A 27,911-nucleotide genomic window follows, 5' to 3' on the forward strand; every position below is an offset into this window, starting at 1 on the left:
GTTGTATGCTTTCTTCAGCCAAAAGATCAGAGAATTGTTTGAATTAGGGAAGAGTCTTTGAGGTGTACGAATGCCTGAAACAGGACTTGTTCCAAACACAGCACTGCTTGGCAGTACAGGATCTTGAACCAGACCCTTGAGTGTCCTGGCACAGAAGTTTCATCACCTACAGACATCTTTGACATTTACTACCTATCAGAGGCGGGTCAGCTAAGCACAGAACTGTGTTATTACGATGTGTGTGCTGAAGTTAAAATGTTGTTGTAAGGATTTACTACACGAGCCTGACTGCAGCATCTCCTCAGCTGATGCACACTAGATCTGAACGTGCCATATCTAGTTAATCTTTAACAAATGGTTTGGAAATTCTATTACTGCCTAAGAGCTGGAGTTCGGGAGCTGAAGGCGGTGCTTTAAGGCTGGAAGTTAGAGATTCTGCTGTGCCTGTAATTTAGGCCATTTCAGCACAGCCTGCCGATTCAATTTCCTCCAGGGAGGAAAAAGAGGAAGCTTCTGTCTTACAGGAACAGCACTGTAGAGATCCGAGCAGATTGCAAATCACATCACCTCCGTTTAAGTTTTAGAAGGCTATAACTGAGAGCCTCCAAGCCACACAAGTGCGGCTCAGGGATCCTGCAGGTGCAGCCCAACCGTGCCAGAAGGGTCCCAGCAGCGCAGTGCCGGATCTGCAGCACAGCGCCTCGGCGATCCCCAACCCTGCCCCGGCAGCACCGGGCTCTCTACACCGAGCTCCCCGGGCCGCACCTCCCCACAGAGCCCCGCACCGGACGGGCCCTCACAGGCCCTCCCAAACCGTAGCAGCCCCCCCCCCCCGCCATTTCACATTCACCTCAGGGGCAGGCAAGCAGGCAGCCTGCCCTATGCAATGCTACCCCACCCTCGGCAGGCAGAGTACCGCACAGTCAGCCCCGCACAGAGGCTGCCCCCGGCCCCCCAAGAGCGCCGAGGGCCACCCAGCCAGCAGCGCTGCCGCCGCGCTCGGCGACCGCGGCCCCGCCCGACCGCTCGCCCGGGCTCCCCCCCTTACCTTCCGCCATGTTGGGTCCGGCGCCTCGACTCTCGCGAGAGCCACCGCCCGCGCCACCTAGCCGAGCTGAGCGCGGTGTTCTCGCGAGAGCGGCGCTGCACCTCCCGCTTCGGCCGCCGCCCGCTCTCGGCGGCAACCCGCGCCGCTTTATCGCGGCGGCTCCGCCCTCAGGCAGGGAGCGAGCAGCGCCCCGCCCCAGGCCTGCCCGACACGGCAGCGATGTAGCTCTAGAGAGCGATTTTCACATACATATTTTAACACAGTACCTACAGTATTGTTTTCAATCACGTAATTTCCTCATCGCTTCACCATTTAGCGGCCTCTGGAAAGTTGCCCTGCCTCCTACCCACGTTCCAGCTCCTGAAGCAAGATGGAGAGTCCCCATCTGTGTCTGCATACAGCACGGCACCGTGAAACGCGCCCCATCTCCTTCCTCACAGCTCGGTGACAAACCAACGCGTGCTCCTGCACTCCACTGTTGAGTGCTGAGCCCCTGCATGTGTTTGGAAATGCCAGGCTACATAAAACAGAGTACACACAAGATCTCAGAACACGTGAAAATGCTGTACAAAGACAGTTCATGTGGTTGTTCAACGAGTGTTTTGGCACTGCTTGCACATGCTGTGTCTCTTCAGTCATTTTCTTACCTTGAAGTCAGTCACATTGCTAGTGCTATCATTCAGCATCATGGCAGGGTCCCCTCAATCACAGCATGGAAAGGACATTAAAAATCAAGTTCTATTATGTACAGGGCAAGACCTAACAGCCGACAGTGACCTCAGAAATACCGACTAGGCTCCTTTGTGCCTGCCAGAAACCTTCTGCAAGCTGGATGAGTGGCACCAAAATCTTACCTGCCTTATTGAGCATCAGCAACACCTACACCTTTTGAAATCTCTGGGTTGCGTGGAATCACAAACTATCCTAGGTAAGCCAAACGTTTTCTTGTATTAAAATAATTCACAAAAAGTAGAACCGATAGCTTTGTGGAGCGACCAGGTCTTCCATGTAGCTGTTTGAAGACCAACAAGGAACAAACCAGCAGCTCTTCTAGAGAGCAAATAAGAAAAATGGAAGCATTGAACTGTTTTGTGGAGTTCACAGATCCTTCAGTTACAAACCATATGTTTCATTCAGTAAGACAAAGCACAGAACACTGCTGAACTTGCTAAAAGTAAAAAAAGAAAATAAAATTACCTTGTGTCAGTGTTAGCTCCATAGATACATTATAGGAAAGGGAAAGGAAGAACAGACAGCAGGGCCCCTGCTACTCAATAGAAGAGTAACATTCCCAATTCTTTCTTCAGGGAGAGAACAGCACCACAGTGCTGGGATTCTGCAGTCCCAACTACTTGATAAATGAGAAAGGGTAGCCAGAGAGCAGGCAAGCAATTTCCCACCAACAGCTTCAGACAACCTTTCAAAAGGAAATCAGTATCAGCTACTGTCTGGATGCTGAAGGCACTGAAACGGTGCACAAGTCTGTTCCCATGAGGAAGCTATTCAGTTACACCAAACATAACTACAGGTTTCTGAAAACAGTTGAGTTACCAAGTATATCAATGTATATATATCAATAAAAACCTTGTTCACCTAAAACACCTGTAGGAATAAGTCTCACCTTCACTTGTATTATTGTATTTCAGGGGCTTTTTTTTTCCTTTCTCATGTCCCACAGGGTGAGTCTGGAACTGGTGATCACCTTCATCTCCCACCCCCAGCCCACCTCTCAAGAAGCCTGCAGTTACACCTTTTTGTACACTCCTGTTGCACAGTATTCTGGAATGGAGTCCAGCCACAGCGAGCTTATCACTATTGAAGGCTTCTCACACAATGAAGCAGCCGTGTTCTGTGTCAGAGTTGTGGGTTACTCTGCTTTTAAAAGCTTCCACCTGCAGCTCAACTAGAGGAGGATGCTCTGCTGGGGGCCAGCTGGAGCCAAAGCTGGTTCCAATCAGAAGAGAGGTGTGCTTTTTTTTTTTTTTCTTTTTTTTTAATTTCAGGAATAAATACAGTATGTCAAATCAATCAGAAGTTTGCTGAAAATGCTCAGATAAGCTGCAACCCAACTGCAGCTCCCCTTCCTGTTTTGATACTGAAAACAGCAAGTTTGACACAGTAGTATTGGAAAAAATTATATTTTGGAAGAACTCACTACAGAAGGTGACAGAATTCCAAAAAATCAAATTACATGAAAATATACATCGCAATTTTCTTTGTACATTAGGTGAGGAAAACTCTGAAATAGAAGGCAAAGAATATGAAGGGCCACAGAAGAGAGAAAAGGGATAAGAAGAAAAAACTAGTTCTGATACCAAACCCAGAAGTTAGTCATTTGAAAGCCTACAGATGCGCATGCTTGAATTCAACCTTGAGAAAAAACATCTCCCTCACACACCCCACCCCACAAACAGGCAATGGAAAAGGCAAAAAAAAACAAGTCACCCATAGAAAGCAGCTTATCCCCATCTTGGACTAGACTAACTTAGTCAACTCAACTTCTGAACAAAAGCGCTCAAGTCCCTTGGAAGGTAAAACCCAGCAGGCTGCTCAAGGGTGCTCCATGGCCAGTTTTATTGCTATACCCAATTCAAGAAGCATGTGCAATTGGTTATTTAAACAAAAAAAAAAAAGGTGGTAAGGGAAAAAAAGCACCTTAGGGACTACAAAGGTCATCATAAAAGAAGACACAAGTAATTGATAGCAAATCCCTTCAGGGTTTAATTAGGAAAACTTTAAATTCTGATGAGGGAATAAAAGGGAGCACATTTCAAAAAAAACAAAAAAAAAAAAAACACAAAACAAAAGATACTAAACTTCAATAACAAGAAATTTTAATTAAGCCTCAATGGGTCAAAGGAAAATTGAAGTGGGGGAAAAAAAAGGACTTTAATCCTAATTGGTTTTAGTTTGACATGCTTCACAAGTTGTTGGTTGTTCTTGTTTTGTTGTTTGTTTGTTTTTTCAAACTGATAGGAAACAATGAATAGGGAAAAAACCTGCTAAAATCTTTAGAATTTACACGATTCTATTCCTACCTACAGACAGCATTATTTGGTACAATGTGTATTTGTGGATGTACATGAACAGTATATATATTATCCGGATCATGTTGTGCTATGTACACATCTTTACAATTCTTCCTGAAGGTTAAAGCAGTTCATTAGATTTCAAAATGCGTAATCATCTTGTGTTGGCACTTGTTAGGCTCTTGTCAGCATTGATAACTGGCATGTTTTATTGCAGCCCAGTTCCAGCCAGTATTTGCCAACTTGTAACAACAGAAGTCCAGCAATAGGTGGGTAGAGTGCAGGAAAAAAAACAGTGCCATGTTTCTCAATTGGAGACCTATAAAGAAATCACAATTATTAAAACAAAACCCCTCATGATCCTTAATATTTTAAAAAAGCATTAAGTAGTGCTTAAAACTCATAGAAGATACTTATTTGTTCAAGAATTTTACATACCTCCTTAGAGAAGATGCATAAATCCAAAGTCATCACCTGAGAAAGACTTGAGTTACGTTCAGCATAGGGTGCATCTCAGTCCAACTATCAGACTTTCAGGCTCCTGTTACTCGTGTTGCTTGTCAAGTGTGCAGTGTAAAGGTTTGGTTTTGCACATATTTAAATATTGATAGATTTATCACTGAAGCTTTCTATACCGCTTCTTATCAATGATGGATGCTGCTTCAACAGAAAATTGCAGTACAACATGGCACAGCAGTGCTTCATTAAGCAGTAACACCACAGCTACCAAGCCAGATTGTGCCTGTTTGAAAGCAGCCACATGGCCACTTCTTAACCAATTCACCACTCATTGCTTGGGAAGTCACCAGGATTTAGAAAAAGAACTTCTGTCTTCCAGAAAAGCAATACAACCAATTACTTAACATTTGTCACTGTTGTATTATGGCCAAGTTTAATATGGCAGCAGCAAAGGTTAACTAAGGACATTTGGTTATGTCTTTTCAATGAGGATGAAGAGCTGTCAATTACATTAAAAACTATTACACAAAACTACAGGGCAGTTGCAGAAGCCATCTGGTTCCCTCACCTAGTCTTTGCTAACCATTAGCACTTCTTGCACTTGCCCTTTCTGGGAAAGTTCAGCTCAATCAAAGCATTTATTCAGATTAGAGACACTGCAGTCCTAGTTTGTCACAGAGCCTCAGCCCCTCAAAGAGGCTCCTCCAAGGATGTAAGAAAGCAAGCATCTCCCACACAACTTTGGTGAAGAAAAACCATAACTGGAGTTTGTTAAGCTGTTCTGGTCATTCAGACAGTACAACCTTTTTGAACAACATTTAGCACCATACTTTTCCTCCATAAGCTTTGTGTGCTGAAGCCAACAATATGCATGCTTTGAGCTTCTCCAGCAAAATGGGTAGTTTGTTTGCCAAACCAAGCATTAAGAAATGGGAGCTTCAACATAAATTTCAATTTTGCTTCAGAAAAGCAAGAGTGAGAGATTATTAGCTTGTTAAAGCTTTTTTCTTGGCACCTAAAGAACAAAGTAACAAAAGGCTATGTATTTAAAAGCCACATTTTAATTCTGAGCTTCCTACAACACCTTATTGTTGAAATCCACTGAAGAGCAGAGAGCTCAAATTAGAGCATGCATCTGAAACGAAATTCATATCATCAGGGTGACAAAGTGTAAACAGATCACATCAGCTACTCTGAGGTCAAAACTTTCCAAGGCTGCTCAATTCTCAAACAGCATTTAGCTGTTTTTCTGATGCTACTTCTAAACCACCCTCAGAAAAAAGCTGTTTGAAGGAAATATCACCTTTCTTGATAAAATCTACAAGTAACATCTCAACTCCATCCTGATACACTACTAGTGTACTTTCTATTACAAAAACTCCCGTCATACCAGAAGCAATCTTATCTGAATGGTTCTCAATCGCAGTGAAAACTCAGTGAAGATCTACAAGCAACACGCCACCAATACTTGCAAGAGAAATGCTGTATGTGTATGAACTCAAGACAGCAAGACAGGATGCTTTGAAGAGTCAAAAACTGCTCTTTGCAATAATGAATGTGAAGGAAGGAGTGTTCCTTTCAATTACAACTCCAGTAATTCCTAAGCTTTATTAGTGAAGCAAGATGAATACTGCCAAAAGAGAATTTCAGCTTCTGAATGGTATAAATAGAAGAGTACTACGAAGGTCCCCAGTCTAGGCGAAAGGAGCTGTTACTGCATGAGAAAGTTCTTTTTAAGCATTCCTTTAACCATGCAGGCTTTGGTATTGCATACAGCCAAAGAACTCCTGTAAGACCAAGCAGCTGAAAAAAGTATTTTGCTTTGAGGAAAAGTGAGCTCAGCAACACGTAGGCAGAAAACCCTCAGCTCAGACAACTAACTGTTCTTTAGAAGGATACTTACCCTGAAAAAAGTGAAGCTACTAGCTGCTGAATAAGTGTCACTCAAAAGCAGTTTCTTGGCTTTTTCTTACACAGCGGGCAACTTTTCTTTTAAATTCTCCATTTCTGTCTTCTCTCCATTCTTTCTGTAATTGAATAGACAGCTTTCAGGTGTCAATGCTACAGCAATGTACAAGTTCTAGGAAGAATCCTGGTGTTTTACGTTTTCAGACATTTGCCATCAATACCTACGTCTGTTTAGGCTCGTTGAGCCATTCACTAAATACCAGTGACAGCCAGAGTTTGGAAGCTCATCTGTTTCTAATACAAGCTGCTTGCAAGACTCGGCCTTCCCTTCTTGGCTTTTTAGCATTCTCCAAGACTAACCTGGTAGCTACTAGGATTTTACTGTGCCTGGGCTGAAATCCATTTACTCCAGCCTGACAAGCAGAAGCAAACTGTAGACCACAAGCTATTGTTAGGGGTTACAGAATCTGGCTTGAACTGCAGCAATGAACAAAGGCACACAGCTACTGTAGAGCCAGTAGTTATTCTAACATTGTTAAAGGACAGTATCAACTCAAGCAAGGACAGAAGTACAGTCTTCACAAGAGGCACAGCAGTGTGTTCAGAAAGAAAAACTCCTAGTTAGATATGGCTGCATGCCATCATCTCCATGAGGAAGACCACACAGAACACTCAGCAGATCTACAGGGAAGGTCTCTGGACACGTACTGGTTTCAGAACTGCACAGATGAAGAACAAAGATGAACATGAAGGTAAGCAAAGGGGAAGGCTGAACCCAGCTATGTACATTACCACAGTATCACTAAAACACACAGGAATGAGTAAGGTCACTTAAAACTTTCACACCAGCTTTAGGAAACAGAGGATGGCATAGGAGCAGCACACAGCAGGTCTAAGGCTGACACTGCCTTATGATTCAGCCATGAAGTAGCAGTAAAATATTTAATGAAATAGAGGGTTCTTTCTTTCTTAGCTTTTGGTATAAGCAGCATTCTTAAGGGGATGAAGGGAATTAGAAAATATGAATAAGAGTCACGCTTTCTTTTGAGATAACCACTCTTATCAGGCAACACCTCCCTGCCTCCTGCACAGGGTAAAGGTCGTAGCACACGAGTGAGAGAACTGGGACAACTGATACACATCCCAACATCCACCACCACCTCCCAGCTCACTGAACCACTCAGCATCTGGAGAAGAGCAGCACGTCTGATCTTTCTGATGGAAGCACAAACAAGGTCACTGATTTATTTGTTCTCCTTTTTCAGAAATTAATATTGAAGCAACTGGTTCCTAGAATGGAGAAAAGACAACTTACACAAGCTGGGGGGGAGAAGGGGACTAAGGCAAAAAGCTTTGAATTCATGTGCCCTCCTAACTTCAGACTCTTAGCATTTTGGTTTTTTTCCTCCTTATATTTGTAGTGCTATGAAGCAAGTGTTCAGAACTGAACAGCAAGGGACATTCCCAATTTCACAGCAATCTCTCCAAAATTTTTTTGGTTTACAAATTAGTTCCACTTGCTTCTCACAGCACCTACCCAGGCCACTGTCCCTCACTTGTCCCCACAGAAAGAAACAGCACTCCAACACCAGTTTTCCAGGAAGCAGCTACTTCCCCTGCTCCTGTACAGCTCTGATCTGCCTGTGAACACTTAGCCTTAAGTGGATCTAGGAAATGAAAACGCAATTAATGAGAACAAAGTATCTTTCACTAACTGCCAAATGCTTCTGCTGCAGTAAACTAAGTAGGAACATAACATAAATAGAAGACTCCTTGATGAGTAGCTCCAAACAAAGCATGGGCTGCTGATTCCTTATTACTGTGATGAGGATGCTCTGGTTACCATGAAGAGGATGCACTCTACAGACCAGGAAATGCAGAGTTGCTCAAGTAGCTCACGTTAAGTTAGAAAGTTACTTGGCAATATCTGGCACTGCAGTCAGAAAAACAGTTGCTAGCATCCAAAGGCTGCATCAGTTACACTCAGTGCTGTCTCCACAGTCTGAGATGGATTGTAAGTTTTTGTACTTTCAGGCTGGGGTAGAGAAAGCTGCATTCCTTCAAAGACATTTCCAACCCTTACCCTATGGTTCAGAGATGGACTTATTAGTAGGTAAACAAATGCAGTTTTGTATTTAACAGTTGCAGGAAAGAAGCAAAGTTGCTCCAAAAGCAGCTGATAGAAGTTAGGATTGAATATCAAAAAATTGGGAAAAAAAGCCCACAAAACACAATTCTAAGGAGTGATAAGCATAGTTAGAAGTAGAAGCTCTCTCCAGTGTTAGGTCAGCTACATTCAGCATACATGAGGTTGTTAACTGAGGAATTCCAATTGTACTTTCAGCATTTCATTAATAACTTGCTTCTGCCAGTGCTCTCAGGTTTGCCAGCAGAAAGCATCCACTTGTCCTGGTACTTGTTTCTACCAGTAATGTGACACAAGAAGGGGAGTGCCAACATTTAAAACTATTTTACGTGAGTAAATCCCTTGCTAAAAATGCGTTTGTTTTTCTTACCCCATTAAATTTGATGCACAAGACTTTTCCCCATATGGATTTTTCAGCACAGCTCAACCACTCATGGAAATGCAGCAGAGCAGATCAAAGACTTCTGGAAGCTAAACTCGTCCCACTTGAGGAAGGCATAGCTAACTTGGCAGACATACCTCTAAAAAACAAACTGCATCTTCCAATTGCTATCCTCCCTTTTCCTTACTTCCCCAGTTACACCTGGAACTTCTCTTTTGTAACCACACTCACACGTATCAGTCACTGCTGAATTGCAATGCAGGAATAATGCTAACACACTTGGTTGAATATCTCAGATGAATGGGGCCTCAAGTCTGTTCTCCCACTCCCCCAGAGCAGACTCTTCCCTCCCCACCACAAACAGTTATGAGACTAGTTGCTGTTCTGCTAGAAAAGCAGCTCTTCTAAAGAACTGATAGCAGTGTGTACACACCCAGGTAGCACAGGCCATGCTCCAGAAACACTATGTTTGTTGCATAAAACACATCCAAACACAAAAGCAGCCCCACTACAGATTCAGAGGCTTGGACTACACACTATTTGTCCTCATTCTTTAGCCAGGTATTCAAGCCTAGGACAATACTTTCACCAAATGCTCAGTGAGGCTTGCAGACCAATCTACTCAACTGCTTTAATCCGCGTTCAAGACAATTTTAAACAGGTGAATGCAAAAGATCACAACATAATTATGATGAAGTACTCCATTAAGTTCTCTCTTTCCATTCAAAGGAAGTTACATATACTGCTAGCAGGTTTAAAACAAATTTTGCTGATTTATATAAGTAACACGAAAAGAGCTTCCAGAATACCTGGATTTCTGCAGCTAACCTCCACAACGGTTCTGTTACACACATACAGCCACATGGTGTTACAGCCAGCTTCTGAGACAAATACTAAGGTTTATCTTACTACTATCTTCCTACTTCAGTACATTAGTTTATTTGCTACAAATAACTGCACAATCAAATAGGAAAAAGAAAAAACACTGCATATGAAGCTTGATGGCATTTCTGCTTTGCATGCTGCAAGAGATTTTCCAGAGCTAACTAGAAATCATCTTTATAACAACTGCTATTCCCAGGAAGAAGTTGCCTCAGCTCATGTTACACAAAGTTAGTCCAAAAAAGTTACTGCACTGTTTGTCAAACTGGAAAGTTCTGTCAAGTTTAGGTTTCTAAACTACAGACAATTTGCAGACAAAAGAGATTAAAATCTTACCGCTGCATCAACGTTAGCAGGAGAATCACCATTGGGATCTGCCAGCATAGAAATTACACTAATCATAATAGTTTCCACTGTGTGAATGGGAAGCCAGCGTTCCTCAGGCTTTTCATAGCCATATTTGTCTTCTCCAGGCTCATGAAGAATGGAAATGCAGACATCACCATTCTTGTCAACTACAAAATAGAACAAGGCATATTTCAGTAATGAGCACACTGGCATTTCTTCAGGATACTGATGGTACTGTTAACCTTCATTCCAGCTAGTCTGAAAACGTTGGTGAAAACTTCATTAAAAAAAGTAATTAAGTGTCACAGAACTTGATCTGTAAGAAATAATGCTTGGTGAAGTCTTATTATTCCTAAACACCTGAGGGAGGAGGCAGAACGTAGGTCAGAGGAGCTTAATTTTAACACCAGGCTGCAACTTTAAGAAATCAGAAACTATCTGGCAAGTACTCTGTTATGTCCAGAGCTGAAACAGATACAGCACCATAACATTCTCACTCCCTTACGAGGGGGGCACTGTACAGGGCTCCTCCCAGTGTCAGTATCTATAGCTTCATTAACGATTTGAGAACCTAAAGAACATTCCAGTGAAAACCCTCCTCCAGTTTACTTCACCTTCCCATCTATGTCCAGCAGACTAGGAAAACTGAAACCCTGGGAGTCGTTATCTTTAGCAGGGTGGTTGGCACTGGACGATCCTTGAGGTCCCTTCCAACCCAAGCAACTCTATGATTCCATGACCACGACTAAAAGATGCTGTTACTTCCTTTCATGCTTCACTGGAAGAGAACAACCACGGGTCTTCTGTACTGAACAGCACAGAAGTTCATCCTCAGACCAGAACTTCACACTTAAAGATACGAAAGTCCCTGACCAAGTTACCAAAACCAGTGAAATACTCTAGGAGCATTCTCTCACAACAGCAATAACAGAAACTCTGCCATGGTTAATTACTATTTCTTTCTGAGGTGAAGATAGCAAAGTAAATGCATGTTTTTGTACTTCTAGCATGAGCAGCATTGTATTCACTCATCTCCCTCACATTTTAGTTCTTAATTACAACAAAGTTACAACTCTGATCTCTTACCGTTCGGATGCCAGATCTCTGTGATGAACTTCATTTTTGGTGGCCTCAGTGGGTAGTCTTTTGGAAAAGTCAGATGAGCCTTGAAAACACCACCTTCACTGGGGAATCAAAAATATCTTAGTAGATATTTACAAGATACAATACAGATATTTATCTTACAAGAAATGTAAGTTTTAGCTGAAGGTCAGACTTATTGATGCACCCAAAGGTCTCAGCTTACCCCTCATGCAGCTTAATGTGTTGCTAACTAACACTACCAACACTTCCACATGCAATGCAAGGAGATCCTAGACTACAATCCCACCACAAGATATTGCCAGGACCCCAACACTACATCCCAGAGAAAGAAAATAAGTGACAAGGAACTCACAAACTTATTTTTCTTCCCAGTACATTTGTTAACAGAAATATTGCCAGCATCTCCTTCTCAAATACTGCCCACAGATACCTGTTTATATTCCTCCTTTAGACACCTGTGTTCTAATCTCTCAGGATCAGATGTCATAGTGAATCCCAGTGAAAAGTTACACTAAACTTCATGGCTACAGCATTACTTTTGGAGGAGACCCCTAATAACTTCTCTTCAACTCTCAGCGTGATGGACTCCAAGTGCTCTGCATTACAGTTGCACACTAAACTGGAGAACAACAAGAGACATCCAGTTTTTATGTGGAAGCTGCATACAGTCAGGTCCACATTTAACTGAAGTTATTTAGATAACTAGGTTTCAACATTTAAACACTTCCTTCTAAGAAACGTGAAGGCTTGTACTCAAAGGAAAGCCTTACAGATGGAATCCTTCACTAATGTAAGTTCCACCACCTTTGCCCAGCTAATTCTTGCAATGAAGTTTGTAACAAAGTTTGAAATTGTAAAGGCAGAGTTTACAAAAACTGAACATAACCTCCAAAGACATTTGGTACAAAGTTGCTCCTCAGTAAAGCTGAGATGAGAATGGGTGTAGTAAGGACAAAGCTGGTCTGCACATTCATTTTTCCCCACATCTGTAGTGGAGCAGCAGCCCGTACACAGAGCCTGCAGGCTGCTGGGAAATAGAGAAAAGCAAAAACCAGAAAACTGCTACATCTAAATGATTTGACTTAAAAGAGAGCTGGGGGGCAGGGGTGGGAAGGAAACCTTTCAGAACCCTTCAGAAATCCCAGCAAATTGTACAGAACTCTTCTACCTGGTAAGAGTAAGGATTTCAGAAACACCACCAGCTATTTGTGCCCCAAATTAAGTTGTTTTCCATAGCAGAAAAGTTCTTCCTTTTTTAGAGAAGCAAATCATAGATTTACTAGATTGTACATTATACCAAACTGCCCTTCATCAGTGGTATTTAAATAAAGCTCTTTAACTGGTGGTTTTTTTTGTTTGTTTCTGGGTTTTTTGGTTTTTTTTTTTTTTTTTTCAGCATATCAGTTAATAAAGGCAAGTGTCAAAGGGAAAAGTCAGAATCATTTTTAGCAATACTCCTGACAAAGGGGTGTCTACCAACAGCATCATGCACTGAGTCCAAACTCTGATTTGCCTGATTTTACACTAAAAAAAGACACAAAGGACACAAGCAGAAGAGACTTTGCTATCTAACAAGCCTCAAAACAAGCTCAGCACCTTAATGAAGTGGGAAAGATGCTACTGCAATGCGTGAGGAAGTGGTCAATTGAAAACACTGCCTTTGAGAGCATCCATAAAGCCATGAGAATACAATGGAGACACTACAAGGCTGTTCCAAAGAGGTCAGCAGCTGCTGGAAAATTAGTCTTGGAAAGGCTTGAGAGTCACCACGAAGTGAGCTTGAGAAGCCAAATCAGTTTGATCATTGCACTCAGCTACTTACTCAGATGCCTTCAGACAAAGGTATACGACAGTTTGATGCCGGAACTAAAACTGAGCTCAAGTTAATGCTACTGGAAGGCTTTTTGTACCAGTAATTTACCACTGGAACAGCTTAATAAAGAACAGAGTTCATCCCCAATAGCTACTCTTTAAGCTGACCTCTTCTGAGCACAGCACTTCCTCCTGGGAGCTAGAGATCATATAGAATCCCTGCAGAAGAGAAGTTATTCTCTCAATTAGCCAGAGCTCTAGATTTGCCTTTTTATTTTATTTAAGAAGCTCCCACTTCACATGTGGGAGACTCTTCAGATATATATATATAGCACTGCACAAACACAGCAAACTTCAAAGTCCAGGAAAAGCAGTACTGTGTGAACTACACAGTTCTGTGTGCAAACGCCAATTAGAGAATCCAGTCCTTGGGAACAAAAATGAAGATTCAATGCTTTCTGAATCCTACAGCATAAGGCTGGCCTACAGTGCAAGCCTGATCAACATCAAAGCACCCCAGGTCACACTGGGAAATTCTTCAGCAGCAAGCAGTACGAGGGTTGATAAATTTCAAATTGAGATAACTGGGAGAAACTGGAACAGATCAGAAAATTAGTCTCAGCTACAACTCTACAGCCATTTTCATGCAATGGCCACATGAAGTTGGAATGGTTTAAAGTAGTTCTATCAGCTAAGCTAGAGTAATAGTAGATTACACCTGATTTACTTCACTGTATAGAAAACAAGCTGCCTCTAGGTATAGTCTACTCTTTCTATAGTGCACAAAGGGATCAGCACTGTAGCTTCCCAAGGGATCAAAGCAGTTGACAACTTCACAGCAAACTTGATTTACAAATACTTTACTAGCAACAGAACAGCATTACCTAACTAATACAAAGACCTAGGTTCTCTACTCAGAGTAAGTTGGAACTAGTAACTGAGAGTTATACTTAAGTTTCTAAACAAGTAGCAGTACTTACTATAGTGTATCTGGAGGACCAATGATAAGGACTTCCCATCGATAAAGATCATTGTCATCTATTAAGCCCGCTGAAAAGCCTTCCACTGGATTTTTGTTGAGCTCTGTGTAGAAAAAAGAATTTAAGAGTAACTTTAGATGTCTATAGCATTTGTTTGCTGGTTTTATTCATGTATCTGTAGGTGACCAAAACCCCAAAGCTGACCAAAGTCAGTGATCTGGTGTCTGCTGATGGACTTTGGCTCTGGATGAGCATCCTCAGCTCCCTGCCACACACAGCTGCACGTCTGAGTGGAGACCCACAGTCCGACTACCTGCTGAGCACATTACGAGCAGAAGGGTCAGAACACAACTCAGCACCTTTCCACATGCTCTCTATGCATCCAGCAACAGGTACACATGCAAATCAAGGATTCCACACGTTTCCTACTAGTGAAAGAATCACACTGCTTCGCAAGAACCCTGACGAGTTGGATTAAACTCAAGTGTATTTTTAGCTCTAGGAAAGTGTTAACATGAGAAGAAAGTCACACCATCTTTTTTATTTAAAACTAACATCCTACTTCCCTTAAATGATCCTTTTCAGGCTCTTTAAAAGAACACAGACATGCCCAGGGCATTTTGCAGATAATGGCTTACTAAATTCTAAAACGTGCAGTCACATGAAGGGAGCCTCGATGAGCTGTTTCATTTCTCATTTGTTTGTTCTACATTTTCATTCAATAACAATAAGCAAAACAGGATTTAAGGTTCATAGGAGACTCCATGCAGCCACTGCCAGATAGGAAGTTTATCTGGAAACAGCTATGCAGAAATCAAGCCTGGATACAGACCACACTAACTGCTCTCAGTTTGCTTCAGAAAAAAAAGAAGTACAGTATCTGGGAATGAATCTCTCAAAGAAGTTCTCCCTGAAAGTGAAGTTGCAGTGGAGAAAAAGTGTCTCTCAACTGATTAGTTCAAGTTAAAGTCCGATTTTAAATGTCATTATATGAAATAGCAATTCTTGATCCAGTCCTCCAGACAGCACAAATTCGTGATCAATCTTTGGTACTTTGGAGAAGGGGAGAAGATCAGGATTTGTTTTGTTTCACAGGAGCTATTGCATTCATTTTAAATCCTGCCAGCCATTATACAGCCCTTGTTATTTAAAGATGTCACTGTATCCTTCCACAGCCAGTCTATGTATTCCTTTTGTGGAGGACCAACAACAGCAGCTCTGTTTTGTGCCGATTCCTTGTCATCACAAACTTGAGCTTATGCAGTTATAATGCCCTCAGACACATGCAGAAGAACCTGAAGTAAGAACTTGATACCACTATGGAAGGAAGGCTACCGTTAAGGCCAAACCAATCTGCCCACAATGTTTCATTCAGTGTCTGCCAATTAAACCACTGAAAGCATGGTTAAAAATAAACTAAAGCAAAGAAATCAAGCCTCATGCAGGTGAGTTAAAGTCCAAGTATTCAGAGTGCTCAGCTCACACAAAGAATCACGATCCCAAAGAGGCAGAAAGAGAGAATGACTTCATTCAGCCATTGCTAATTCAGAGACAAATTTATCCATGGAGATGATTCAATGCTGAAATCCCAAGAAACGTTTCACTTCTTGGCAGCATGTTGGAAAGGCTTTTCTTAGAAGCTACCCAGCGTGGTTCAGTCAACAGATGAAGTCAAACACTCACTGTGAGTGGCAGAACAGAGAGAACAGATGTAGGTGTTGAACTAAATTCTATCTACATAAGACAGTACCTACAGCAAAAAGGTAATATCACAGCTATCTAACAAAGATGCTCGTTTCAAAGCCAAAACCTACAGCAAGTCCACACCTCTGCTAAGCAGGCCAGTCCTCACTCTGACTTCCAAGAGGGTTTGAGGACAGAACTGCATGAGCCCCAGTAACAACTGAAGTCAAGCTGAGGTAAGAGAGAACACACATACCACAGCAAGTGACAGCAGCTGCTGCAGGAAGCGCTACTGAGCTGCGCCCTCACTGCCTCCCTACCACAGCCTCACATCTTAAAGTTCCTCACTATTAGATATATGAATATAATCTGCTTTTTCACACTGGATTTCATTAAAAATTTTCAATTGCTTGTATAAAATTCTGCTTTTTTAATTTGAATGTTTCTGTTCAGGACATGTAAGTCACTCCCTGTGATTAGTACTTAATACAGAGAAGCATTCAGCATGACTACAGAATTCAGTAAGGAGAGAACAAATATTTTTGAGCACTGCATCCTAAAACTTTCAAGTTTTGAAGGTTTACTTTCAAACAAGTTCCCTCATTCCTGTATTTCCTGAGGGAAAAAAACCATCAGTTTGTTCAAGCTCAGCGTAAGCTGCTCAAACTCAAGCTGCTCACACTTAGCTTCCTTATTAGCTGTTAGTTATCTCATCTCTGCGATAAGAGAAAACAAACCTATCAGAAATTAACATTGGAAAATGCTGCCTGCCTCTGACTGCCCTTGCTGCAGGTCTTCTGCAAAGCCACAAAGCATTCAGAACACCACATTTTTCTGCAGCCCAGCAGCCGCATCTTCCCTTCTATTTCTAGATCTGTGCTCCTTCCACTTCTTTCTACATCTGTCTCTGCCTTCAGATGACAGCCTTAAAAAACTCTCATGTCCTTTAAAGCATTTTTTCCACATACTTGATCCCAATAAAAGCCAGCTCTTGCACTGACTCATATCTATACCTAAGATTTTTGCAGCACTACTATTGCAAGAGATCTTGGCATCCAACCTTCCCTCTCACAACACCCAGAGCCTGTGAGCAGTGCAGAAGGGACAGCCACTGCAGTCACCTTTAGCTGCTGCAATAAGGATGCAGTAAGTAAAGTCTGCTCAGTGGATGTCACCTAGAAAGCACATTTTGATTCTTTTGTTGATGTGGCATCAGTCTCTGCTTGTAAGAAGTCCCGTTTTCTTTTTACTGGAGCAATACTGAGGCAGTTTAGGTGGTTACTGGTTGCACATATACGTACACTTGAGATACAACAGTGGAGATGAGCTCCAGCATCTTCTGTGCAAAATGTATATAGAATTATCACAATGCTACAGATAATCTGGATAGACGAGTTCGTTTTACGCAGAACTGAACACCCAACTAACAGTGAGTTGGCAGACAGAAAAGGAAAGCTCAGGGAAGTTCTGCACTGGGATGTGAAAAACATCATCCTTGGCTGCTTTACACGGATGGTTATGAGCTGCAACTCGTTAAAACTTGCAAACACTGAAGCCTTGTTTAATTATTTTCCCTGGATACAGCAGCACGCTTATCAAGGAGCCAACCAGCAGTACCACTGCTCGTGAGCCAGGACCCAAAAAGCAGCGCACCCCTAACCCAGCCCCACACAGGTTCACCCCAGAGCGACGCAGGGGTGGCAAGGAAGGAGCACAGCTCTCAGCACGCTGCCAAGCAGACACAGCCACAGCCCACTGCCACGAGCTGCTCCGGGGAAAGGAGACACCTGCTCTGTCTGTCACATCCCATCGCCCACAGCCCTTAACCACTTGTGGACTGAACAGGACGTTTCCTGGACAAACGCACTGCATGAATGAAGGATCTGTTCCCAGCTCCAGCCTGGGCTGCAAAGCACTGCTCACCAAGAGCTTGTGGATTCAGGGAGAGAAGTCAGACACCTGTAAAGAACTGCATCCCCTCAGGTTATTGTCAGCATGATTTATCTTTGGGATTTCTCCATTTAACTAGAGACATCCTGTTCTTTTTAAGTGTAAATCTGAGTACATTAACACATCTCCATTGTGTCCATACTCAAGTTTCAGTGCAATCTAGTTGCTACTACTACATATTGTACACTGTTACTTAGTATTTAAGCTACCTGAAGTGCAGAAAAATATTGGCTTCATATAATAGAAACCAGATAGCGAAGCCAGGCACTGGGCTCCCCTCATCTCAGTTCTGAATCAGGACAATAGACCGATGATTCAACAAAGTTGTTTAAGTCCAGAGTACACTCTAATGTTCCATGCCTGGCTTCCCACAACCTGCCAGCAAGGCAGTGCTCCTCCGGTGGCTCAGCTCTTCCTAAAGCAGAACCAAGTTACCACCGCCTTAAACTTGAGCCAGAACTGTACAATCCAATTTGTGTTTAGTTTACACCAAGCTACCGACATCCCCACTCTCACTAAAACTGTGTTTATATAGGCCAAGAGACTTTTAGAAACGCAAAAGCAAAACAGTATCAACAAAAATGACTAAGCAGAAAGAGCCCCATGGCCACATGTGGCAGCTATGTATGGCATCTAAACTTCTCAGCTTGGTTCCAGCCAGCCAAACGCTGCATGCAAACACTCTGGAGTTTGAGTTACACTCCAGAACAAAGCTTTCAAAAATACAAGCTTCTGCAGGACTTTTAATAGAGCTTCTCCACTAAGTTACACAGTGGATTAGTTCTGTGCTGCCAGGGGACTGAGCCCAGAACAGAAACACACTTGGGACAGCCCAAGCCCCAGCTAAGGCATCTGCAGAGGTCACCCCACTGACTCGCTGTCAGATCAGAGGCTTTATTTTGCTATAGACTGCACTTGTTTTGTTAATTTTTCCCCCCCAGTTGCCTTCTATGAGTCTCAGCCCAGAGCTTCTGTTCAGACCGAAAATCCCTTTTCCAAGCTCCTCTGTCCACACCCCAGATTGAAGCTTCCACAGTTATATTAACTGAGGTCAGCTATGATTTCCACTACCTCTCTTCCTGCCTACACAGCCAGTTGTAAGACTCTCAAACTAAAAGCTTAGGGCTGGGCTACTGTCAAGTAACATCATCTCCTCATTAGGAGCACCCCATATTACCTGCTTTCATCATGTCCTGTCTCGTTCCATGAGCTCATCCAAAGAGTTCAGTCAAAACACAGCACGTGATACACACATTCCTGGCTGCCACTTCAGCAATGACAAATTAGATAGCAATTAAGACACAGAACAGTTTTAGTCTCAGAAGAGTATTTTAAATTATTTTGCAGCAAGACCAAAGCAGAAGAGATAAGCCTGCCTTAAGGACAGATCTCTCAACCAGCAGCTCTAAGCTTTGGCTCTTACCTTCAGCATGGCTGCTAACCAACTTCCAGCACACCATAACCTGCTGAGGATGGCACCATTACAGGCACAACAAACCTGATTCTCCTCTCAATTCAAGGAACTGGTGGAGGGTTGCATTGGAAGCATTAATATGCAAGCTGCTCAATGCAGTCACAGGCAGCCACGCACTCTGCTGCATCGCTGTGCTTCTCCTCAGCTACAACTGCACAGCCTCCCAACGATGTGCACACAAAGGCAGGTTTGAGAAGGACAGAGGACAAAGCTGACAGGTTCTCATCTGGTTTTTGCCCTAGTCAACTTTCCAGTCAGGGCCAAAACCTTTAACTCTCACAGTAGTGCTTAAGATTTTGAAACATACTTCTCAGGTTAATGTGGGGGCTGAACAAGCCTGTATAAGAAAAAGTCACAGCGAGAGCTCAATTTGGGACAGGGAGGAGAAAGCACGAGGAAAGAAGAACAGAATCACAAGGATCAGGAGAAGCTTGATTCTGAAGTCCAAGCTTGAGAGGAAGATGCTTGAGCATCTCACCAGAGAGCACTTGACAAGAGTATCTGGAGTCAGCTGCAGCACGGGGCCAAACACAGCCATCCCACTCAGTGAGGGAGAAGCGCCATCTCCATTTCACCTGCAATTTCCACTCCTCAGAGTCAGACAAGTTTCAGGCAGGTACATGCATCTGTCTGCATTTGAGATGCTCCCTCAGCAACATTCAATAGAGATCTTATCAGGGTAAGCGCTTCCCTGGACTATGCGATTACCTCTTCCCAAGCACATGTCAAAAACAGGTCAGACGAATCCCATTCTGCAATTGCTTATCTCTCACCTGCAAAGAAACCTCCAGTCTCAAACATCCACTGCATGCACTACTAGAATTTCACAAAACAAGTGTTGTGCTAGGAATCACTCAGAGTTTACCACGGATGGTAGGAAAAGTCAAATTGCAAGTTAACAACAGCCTAAAGTTACAGAAAACTCCACCCAAGTAACTTCTGAACAATCATTGCATGCATCAGTTATGAAGCAGCACAGCTAAACAGGCTGAAAAGCACTGGGATCTGTATGGATTACATACAGGAACAGAGCAATCCCACAAGGCCTAACAGAAAGCCTCTTCCAGTGCACTGTTCCACAGGAGACAGTAACATCCGAAGAGTTCACCAGGAACTTTCCTCACTGTGTGTAAGCTGGCATACAAGGATCCTTCTCCAGCCTGCTTTCTTCTCTCACTCCCACAACAGCTTTGTATATCCTAATTTGAACTACACTGTTACTCAGAATTGTTTTAGGATATTTAAGTGACACCTGACAGTGCCAAGTGCAAGTAACTACAGCACCAGTCTGGCATACCAGGCATTGTGATGACTGCATGGGAAGAGGTTTCCTTTAACAGGGTATCATATATGGGCAGACTGCACATGAAAGCCTTTACAAGACTTCACTATAATTCTAAGCCAGCACAAGCACTGCTAATGTTCACCCCAGGACTGAAGTTATTTGTATGGAATCCTATTTCATTAGATTGCTATACTTAGTGTTCTCACAGGGGCTGGATATCTGATCCCTGTTCCAGCTGATATGCCTTGGACCTGACAGTAGGAAGGAGAAGAGAAGCAAGTATGCCTATTTACACTTGCAGGGCAGCCTAGAGCTCAGACCTACCAGATTTCTGCAGCAACAGACCTTGCCAAGACCAGTCCACTGACAGCCACACACTGCTGGAAACTGAAGCACAGAGCAGGTGCAGCATGGTGACAGTACAGTCCTGCAGCACCAAGTGCTGCCCAGATTCTGTTCCCATACAGCGGGACAAAAACGAGACAGCGAGCGTTCCAAGAGCTACGTGCCCTGTTTCCTCACCCTAAGCACCTGCTCTTCCTTCTCCAAGCACTGAGCTCTGCACATGTATCAGTTTTTGGTTAGTTCATACTTTCAGAACAGCAGCAACCTTTCAGTTCAGAAGTTTCGCATTACCAGAACCCCATCCCAGGCCGGAAAGAAAAAGCTCCGTTTTTCTGAAATGCTTCCATCCTACTCTGCATGAACACTTGAAGCTTACTTCTGCTGAGTACCTGACATACTTAAAAGACCTTCATGAAACCCCAGCCCTGAGGGTGGCAAACAAGAACACCTGGATTAAAACTAAAGGTTACATTGAACACTTTAGGGGAAGAAAACTTGCAGAACACCTATTTGAGGGAAGCATATTTCATCTACAAAGTTCACTTGGTTTCAGCAGTGTGAGAACAACAGAGCTCTGGGAAAGAAAACTTGTGCCAAGTGTGGAAAGAACCAAGTAATCCTCGCTTTGGTAAATGCACATGTGCTGTTCTGAGATGTGTATAAACCAATGTGAGGTGATGCAGAACAATTGAGGCAGAATCAGTTATAGTTGCAACATGTTCTTTTATTTGAGGACTATTCACTCTGCTTGATCCATCTCCAATCAGTTTCTCATGGACCAAGAAAAGAAGTAACCTATGGCAAGTCAACCAAGCTTTACAGGTTACATTTCCATAGCTGACAGCTTTGACACTGAAGTTACAATCATTATCAACAGGTACACAAGGCACTTCTGTAGAATGGGGGGGACTGGAAAAATAATTAAACAACTTGAAAAGTTAGGAATTATTCTAATGAAAGAAATTTCTCACCAGGTACTGTTTTTCTCCTTGTTCTACAGCACCTCCAGAGCATTTCCCCACTGCAATACTCCCCTGCTGAGCAGAAGTCACTCCACTGTCAGATGCAGACACACTTACACTGGGGTCTAACCGATGATTACCCACTTTTTTTTTGGGGGGGTGCAGAAGGGGAACAGAGAAAAGAACTGCTTACAGTCAGCTTAGTTCTTCCCCTGTAAGGTTATTCAGCTGGCCTAAGCAGAGCCAAAGGGCTGCGACCACTGCCAGCCCCTGTGAGGGGTAACTCCATGAAGCACGTTGCTCCTGCTGGCTCATCCCATTCAAGTAACTGGGCAAGTCACCAAGCTCCTCCGTTCTGAGGCTTAGCTAAACCTCACCAGCAGAGCCAGCATCCCTGAGTTTTCACTCTTGTGATTGCATTCAGCTTATTCACACAACTGGAACTCTGAAAAGCTAACACACACAGCTAGCAAAGGCAACCACAAATCGTGTCCATTGCACTGCAACAGCAGTTCACAGTGACCAGAGTCAGAACAGCACGAGCGGCCTGAGGTCACCGTGAGCAAGGCAGCTGCGATGGCTCTGCCACACTCTTACAAGAGAGCAGGATTAACTCATCTGCTATAGAGGGTGGGAGCCTACACTGCAAGTGTTAACTTATATGTAATTGGTGCACGTGTTACAGCCAAGTGTTCCAAAAAAGCATGGCAGTAATGAAAGCTGATCCTTACAGAGATGGAAAACCTTTTTCTGAAAAAAAGTAGGGCTTTCATAGCACTTCAGTGATACTCAAATTTTATACGTGTAGGACCTTGTAATCTTAACTATGTATGGTAATAGAGATTATCGCTCCTCATAAAAACACACCTCTCCAAGGAAGCTAACAGGAAGGCCTGCATCAGCTTAATGCTTCAATTCAGTACCACTCCAGTGATATCATCTTGTAGACAAACCTACTCTAAGGCAGAAAACAGCAGTATTCAGCTGTAAACAAAGGCTTCCTTCTACAGCCAGCCAGCCAAGAGATAGGCCATCTCAACTTCAATCTATCAACTGATCTTAATGCCATAGTTCTCTCAGCATTTACTAACCAAATATTTTTAAAGGAAACCCTGTGTAGCTGCCAGAAATTCAGCTAGCTCGCATTATACAAGATTTCTTCCACACCAGTAAAAACTATAGAACTGTCATATTAAGTTTTTAATGGATTTCCAACTCGTTAACTTTTAACTAGACATTTTTCATTGGAAATAATTTACGTACATTTAACTTGACATAACGCTGCATTTCCCGTGTTTGAAAGTTGGTAAGCGGGGTTTTCTGGTATCCTGAGTTGGAGAATACTTACAACACAGCAGAGCTCCAGCCAAGCAGGGCTCAGTTATTCCCGTTCTCAGTGAGCCACGTTTATGTCAGAGATGACTCGCACTTCTGGTTCCACGGTGTGCTGTGATTTAACTACATCCTCCCTATATGATGTTGCTGGATGAACTAGACAAGTCTGCCCACCCTAACAAGTCTGTGTCAAGAAGGATTTGGCAGAAAGATTAAATAAAAGCATTTAGAGAAATGCCTCAGCCTTCAAAACCCCTAGGCTTGACAGCTCTGGAGGCCAGAAGAAGTTGCTCCAATCTCTGTTTTTAAAGAACACAAAGTTCTTAGGCTGCAGGTAGAATGCATTTTACCCACACAGGTCCCCACACCCCCTCCTGGTGCCTGAGCTCTGCTGACCCAGGCTACACATTTGATACCGTTGGGGTTTTTCCACTCCTTGGAAGTTGAGAGGGAGTTCATTTACCTTTTTTTGCCTCCTACCCATAAGAAGAACTGGGCAGGGGCTACAGACTTCATTTCTCAATTACCCAAATGCATTTTTTAAGGGAAAAAAAAAAAAAAAAAAAAAAAGGAAAAAATCCTCACACCACAAATAACAATAAAACAAAAACCAATCAAACACCCTGTATGAAGAGATACCTTCTCTACATTACAAGTAATTGCAGAAGCTGCTAGAGCTTACAGGCAGGTTGATTTGAAAAGCAACCATTTGGCTTTACTGATAGCCACGCAGGAGGGCCTCCCTTCAGCTCTAGGCCTCCACTCTCAGTGCCAGCACTGCCCTCGGTAGTTGGAGACCTCCACTCAGAATTTCCTTTAAAACACTCTGAAGAAAAACAACCAGCCAACCTAATCCACATGCTGACTACACTGACGTGAACTGCCCTCGTGCCTTGGTGGGGAAAAGCACAGGTAGATACAAAGCCAGTTATTATATCAGCCCTGTGGCAATATGGATCACTATTCCATCTGCAGACACTGACCCTACTTAGTATTAAAAAAAACCACCAACAAAAACACCCACACCACAAGACATCTAACCTGACATTTATTTTGTGACTGCCACTAAATAGCCCTTCTTAGAGCATTATCAGCATCCAGAACACGCTGCTTAAGAAGACAAGCACGTTGCATAGGCAGTGCTGCAGCCCAGCTCCCTGCTCGTGTTACCAGCCTTCACACGCTGAGTGGAAAAATTCAGGACTATGCTGTCAGGTTTTCCTCAATTTACCCTGATAAAACCACTGATCTTGAGTCCCACTGACAAAAATTGTCACTGTTCCATCTTCACTTTAACAGCATTTAAAAATTGAAAGAACCCATCACAAGTGCTACTTGCTGTAGACAATTTTCCTATTTTCCCCATAATGCCTTTATTAAAAAGCAAAGCATGTTTTTAGATAAGAAAAGCAACATTCTGAAGACTTTCAGCTTCCCTCCTCATCATTCTTTCTCCCCCCCCCTTAGGAAAGAGTAACTACCCAGGGTCTCATCACACATTAAAGACACCCCATATTCCTCAACAACCATAAGGGCTTCAGGCTCAGTTATCCTTCCTCCACACCAAACAGCCCTGACTCCAGATCTCTCATGGTTTGAGCAACACTGCCTTGATAAAGGAGTGACTTCGACCAGTTTAAATGAGTTCAGATGACATAACTCACGTCCACTGCCAGTTTACTGACCTCCAAAACCCAACCACTAAGCACAACCCGAGCACTCACCACACTCGACACATAACCCAAAGCTGCATGTAGCACTGGGACTGAAATATCAGTCCCATTCAGTAAGAAAGAAACTTAGCATTGGGTTTTGTTTTGAGGCAGAAAAAGCAGTGTGGGTTTAATGAGATATACTGGAACAGCTGAGAGTTGGGAGAAGACAGCAGTAGGGAGGAGGGAGGTCAGACTTCACAAAGCTCAGTCTGTGCACTGCACCTTCAAGCAGCCTGCCATTAGAAAAAGCAGTTAGAGCCTCGCTTCAGCTCTGTTCAGATTCAGCAGAGATTATCAAATATGGAAGAAACAGCATATTTTCCTTTTCAGGTCAGTAACTACACCAGGCTGAGCTTCTGAAGAATTTGAGACTCACCACACACTTGTGTACACTCAAACACTTTCTATGCACGTGAAAACAAAAATTATATAAAAGTATATGCTCATTTTCGTATAATTTATGTACACATGTATATGAATAAGTGCATATTTTTAATATTTCTATGTAAAAAAAGAGTACTGATACCACCTAAAACCCAAAGGCCTCACGAAGGGGCTGCACATTACATGCAAATGGCCGCAGCACTTGAGTCAGCACAGTTGACTCAGTATCAGTAATAAGGCAACTGGAACAGCTTACTGGTTTCACCACAGCACGTGAAGCTTTCAGAAGAGAGCGAGCACAAAGACTGAGGGCTTAACTTCTGTCTGAGAGCCTACAAGTCCACCAACACATCCAGCCTGCACTCAGAGAACAGATCATAAAGTAAAAACTACAGAACCAGCAGCTAACACTCACTTACCAAACGTACCACAGAGAGTCAGAAAGTGTTTCTTGTGGGTCTTTCTGACACTTTGCTGAAGTTAGTAACTTTCTTTCATTGTGTGCAATTATTTTGTTAACAGAGAAATTCCAGACTGTCTCAGGTTACTAAATGCTCATATTTATGAAGCTACAGAGCAACTTCAACACCATCTCCTTCCCATTGTAATCACTTACAGAAGAGTTGTTGCAGTAGTGAGAACTTCTGGAGCTCCTGGTTTAAGCCTATACATAATGGTAACAGTCTATCTGAACAAGCAGATGCTCCATCAGATGACAGTAACCCCAGCAGCCATTAAGGCACTCCTCAACACGAGCACACCGCGTGTAGTAAATCCGTTTTTATTTTAAAAAGTCACCTTCAAGAGGTTTAAACCCACCCCGCACCAGCGGTTGGCCAAGCCTCGGCGCCATGCAGCTCCCGCACTCTGTTATGCAACTTCGCCGCGAGCGGAGCCCCGCCGTCCCCACCGCGCCCAAAAGCCACGGGAGGCCGCAACACTCCGGCAGGAACCCGGTGCGGCTGCGACCCGTCCCTCCGAAGCGCAGCCAGGGCTCTATTTGCCCGGCTTTAGGTACACCTAGCGCTCATTTCCTTATCTGGGTATGGAGCAACGCAGTTTTACGTAAGGCGCAGAGCAGCCAGCGGAGCTGCCCGAGGTGCCGGCAGCGCTCAGGGGCGGCCACGCGGGCGGCGCGGAGCACACGTACGGTGGGGGAGGGCGCGCTGGGCCCCCGCCCGGCGCCGCCGGCTCCGTGTCTCTTTAAATCTGGCAGCGAGCGACACACGGAGCTGCATTGTGCGCCCCGCCGCCCCGCGCATGCGCAGCGCCGCCGGGCCGACCCAGGTCCCCTCCGCGGCCGCAGCCCGGGCACAGAGAGGCAGCGCGGGGCCGCCCGGGACAAAGGGAGGGGTCGCCGCCCCGCCGCCCCCCGTCCCGCTCCTCGCCCCGCCGCGGGGCCGCGCTCGCAACAAAGGCGGCGGCGGCCCTTCCTCACGGGCACGGAGCGGGACGGGGGCAACTCAGGTCCCCGCGTTGAGGAGAGCTGAGCCCTGAGGCACCGCTTCTGGACGCAGGGGGCGGATAATAAAAACTGAAGAAAAAAATAAATAAATATATATATGTACGTATCTATCTAACCGCCCCAGGGCTGCCTCCTCCGCCTCTGACAACACCGCGCGGCCCTCCCTGCCCGCGCCCCCACGCCGAGGCCCCGCGAGGAACACGGGCCGAACGGGGCGGGGGGAGCGGGGCCGCCGCCGGGACGGGCGCAGCGGAGGAAGCGCGGAGCCCCGCAAATCTCCCACCGCGCCGTGCCGGCCCCGCTCCCCTCCTCTCCCGTCCCCTCCCCCCGGCCGCGCTGCCACGCTCCCCCTCCCCCCCCTCGGCCTAGTTCCCTCAGCCCCGGGCCGGGCACTGAGGGCCGCCGCCTCCCCTTCTCCTCACGGCCGCCGCCGCCCGTCCGCCCCCTCCCCAGCCGGGCCCCCCCTCCTCTACCGCAGGCCCCGTCCTCCCCTCGGAGCCGCTCTCCAGTCTCCTCGCGGCCCCCCCGCCGGGCTCCAGCCGCGGCTACCTGCTAGCTGTCTCCGCAGTAACAAGGCGGACTGGAGCTCCGTCATTCTCCCCCTTTCTGCCTGCGGAGCGAGTCCCGAGGACGGCGCGGCTCCCGGTGCTCCCAGCGCCCGAGGCGGCGGCGAGTGGCCCTCAGCCCGCCCGCACCGCGCCCGCCGCCACAGCACGCAGGGTCCCTGCCAGGGGCGCGCGGCCGTGGCTCCGTGCCGCCCTCCTCCTCGCCGCCACCTCCTCCTCCCCCCGCCCGCCAGGAATTTCACTGCACTCCGCTCCGCTGTGCGCAGGCGCACTCCGGGCAGCCACGGGCCCTTCCGCGCCGCCATTTTAGGAGTGGCAGCGAGGTGGGGAGGCGGGGTGAGGCGAGGCCAGGCCGCCATCTTGAGGAGGTCAAGTTTCGGCTTGCCGCCTCGCTGAGGGCAGTGGGTCTCCTGAGGGCAGCAGCCGTCAGCTTCCTTCAGTTACCTCACGGCTTTCCTCAGTTGTGGCACCGCACGAGTCGCGTTGGATGAGCTTAGTGCTCTTTTCCAACCTTGGTGATACTAAGGCTGCTCTGACACACAGACAAAAACAGCGTTTTGTCCTCCCTCGAAGCCATCTCCCACGCCCAGAGGAGCCGTGGTTATTACTTGGCTAAGGGAAGCGGTGCTGGCTGCTGGAAAGCCGCTCG

The 27,911-nt window shown here is 44.8% G+C and overlaps 2 protein-coding genes across 2 annotated transcripts in view; both read right to left on the minus strand.

Annotated features, from left to right (window-relative positions):
* The window catches only part of ANKFY1 (ankyrin repeat and FYVE domain containing 1), a 31,836-nt gene extending 30,676 nt beyond the window's left edge, over positions 1–1,160 (minus strand). The window contains exon 1 of the mRNA XM_052688427.1: positions 1,049–1,160. Coding sequence (XP_052544387.1) covers positions 1,049–1,058 — 10 coding nt within the window. The 5' untranslated portion in view covers positions 1,059–1,160. The remainder of the gene's footprint in view (positions 1–1,048) is intronic.
* Positions 1,161–3,170: 2,010 nt separating this feature from the next.
* Positions 3,171–27,597, minus strand: UBE2G1 (ubiquitin conjugating enzyme E2 G1). Its single transcript, XM_052688758.1, has 6 exons — positions 27,246–27,597; positions 14,099–14,201; positions 11,289–11,386; positions 10,191–10,369; positions 6,440–6,563; positions 3,171–4,396 (listed from the first exon to the last, which is right to left on the minus strand). The coding sequence occupies exons 1-5, from the start codon at positions 27,565–27,567 to the stop codon at positions 6,477–6,479; spliced, it is 789 nt and encodes a 262-aa protein (XP_052544718.1). The 5' UTR covers positions 27,568–27,597; the 3' UTR covers positions 3,171–4,396; positions 6,440–6,476.
* Between the last annotated feature and the right edge of the window lie 314 nt (positions 27,598–27,911).

This window comes from Tympanuchus pallidicinctus, unplaced genomic scaffold (assembly GCF_026119805.1).
Source record: "Tympanuchus pallidicinctus isolate F22 unplaced genomic scaffold, pur_lepc_1.0 scaffold24, whole genome shotgun sequence".
In the NCBI taxonomy this organism is placed as follows: Eukaryota; Metazoa; Chordata; class Aves; order Galliformes; family Phasianidae; genus Tympanuchus; species Tympanuchus pallidicinctus.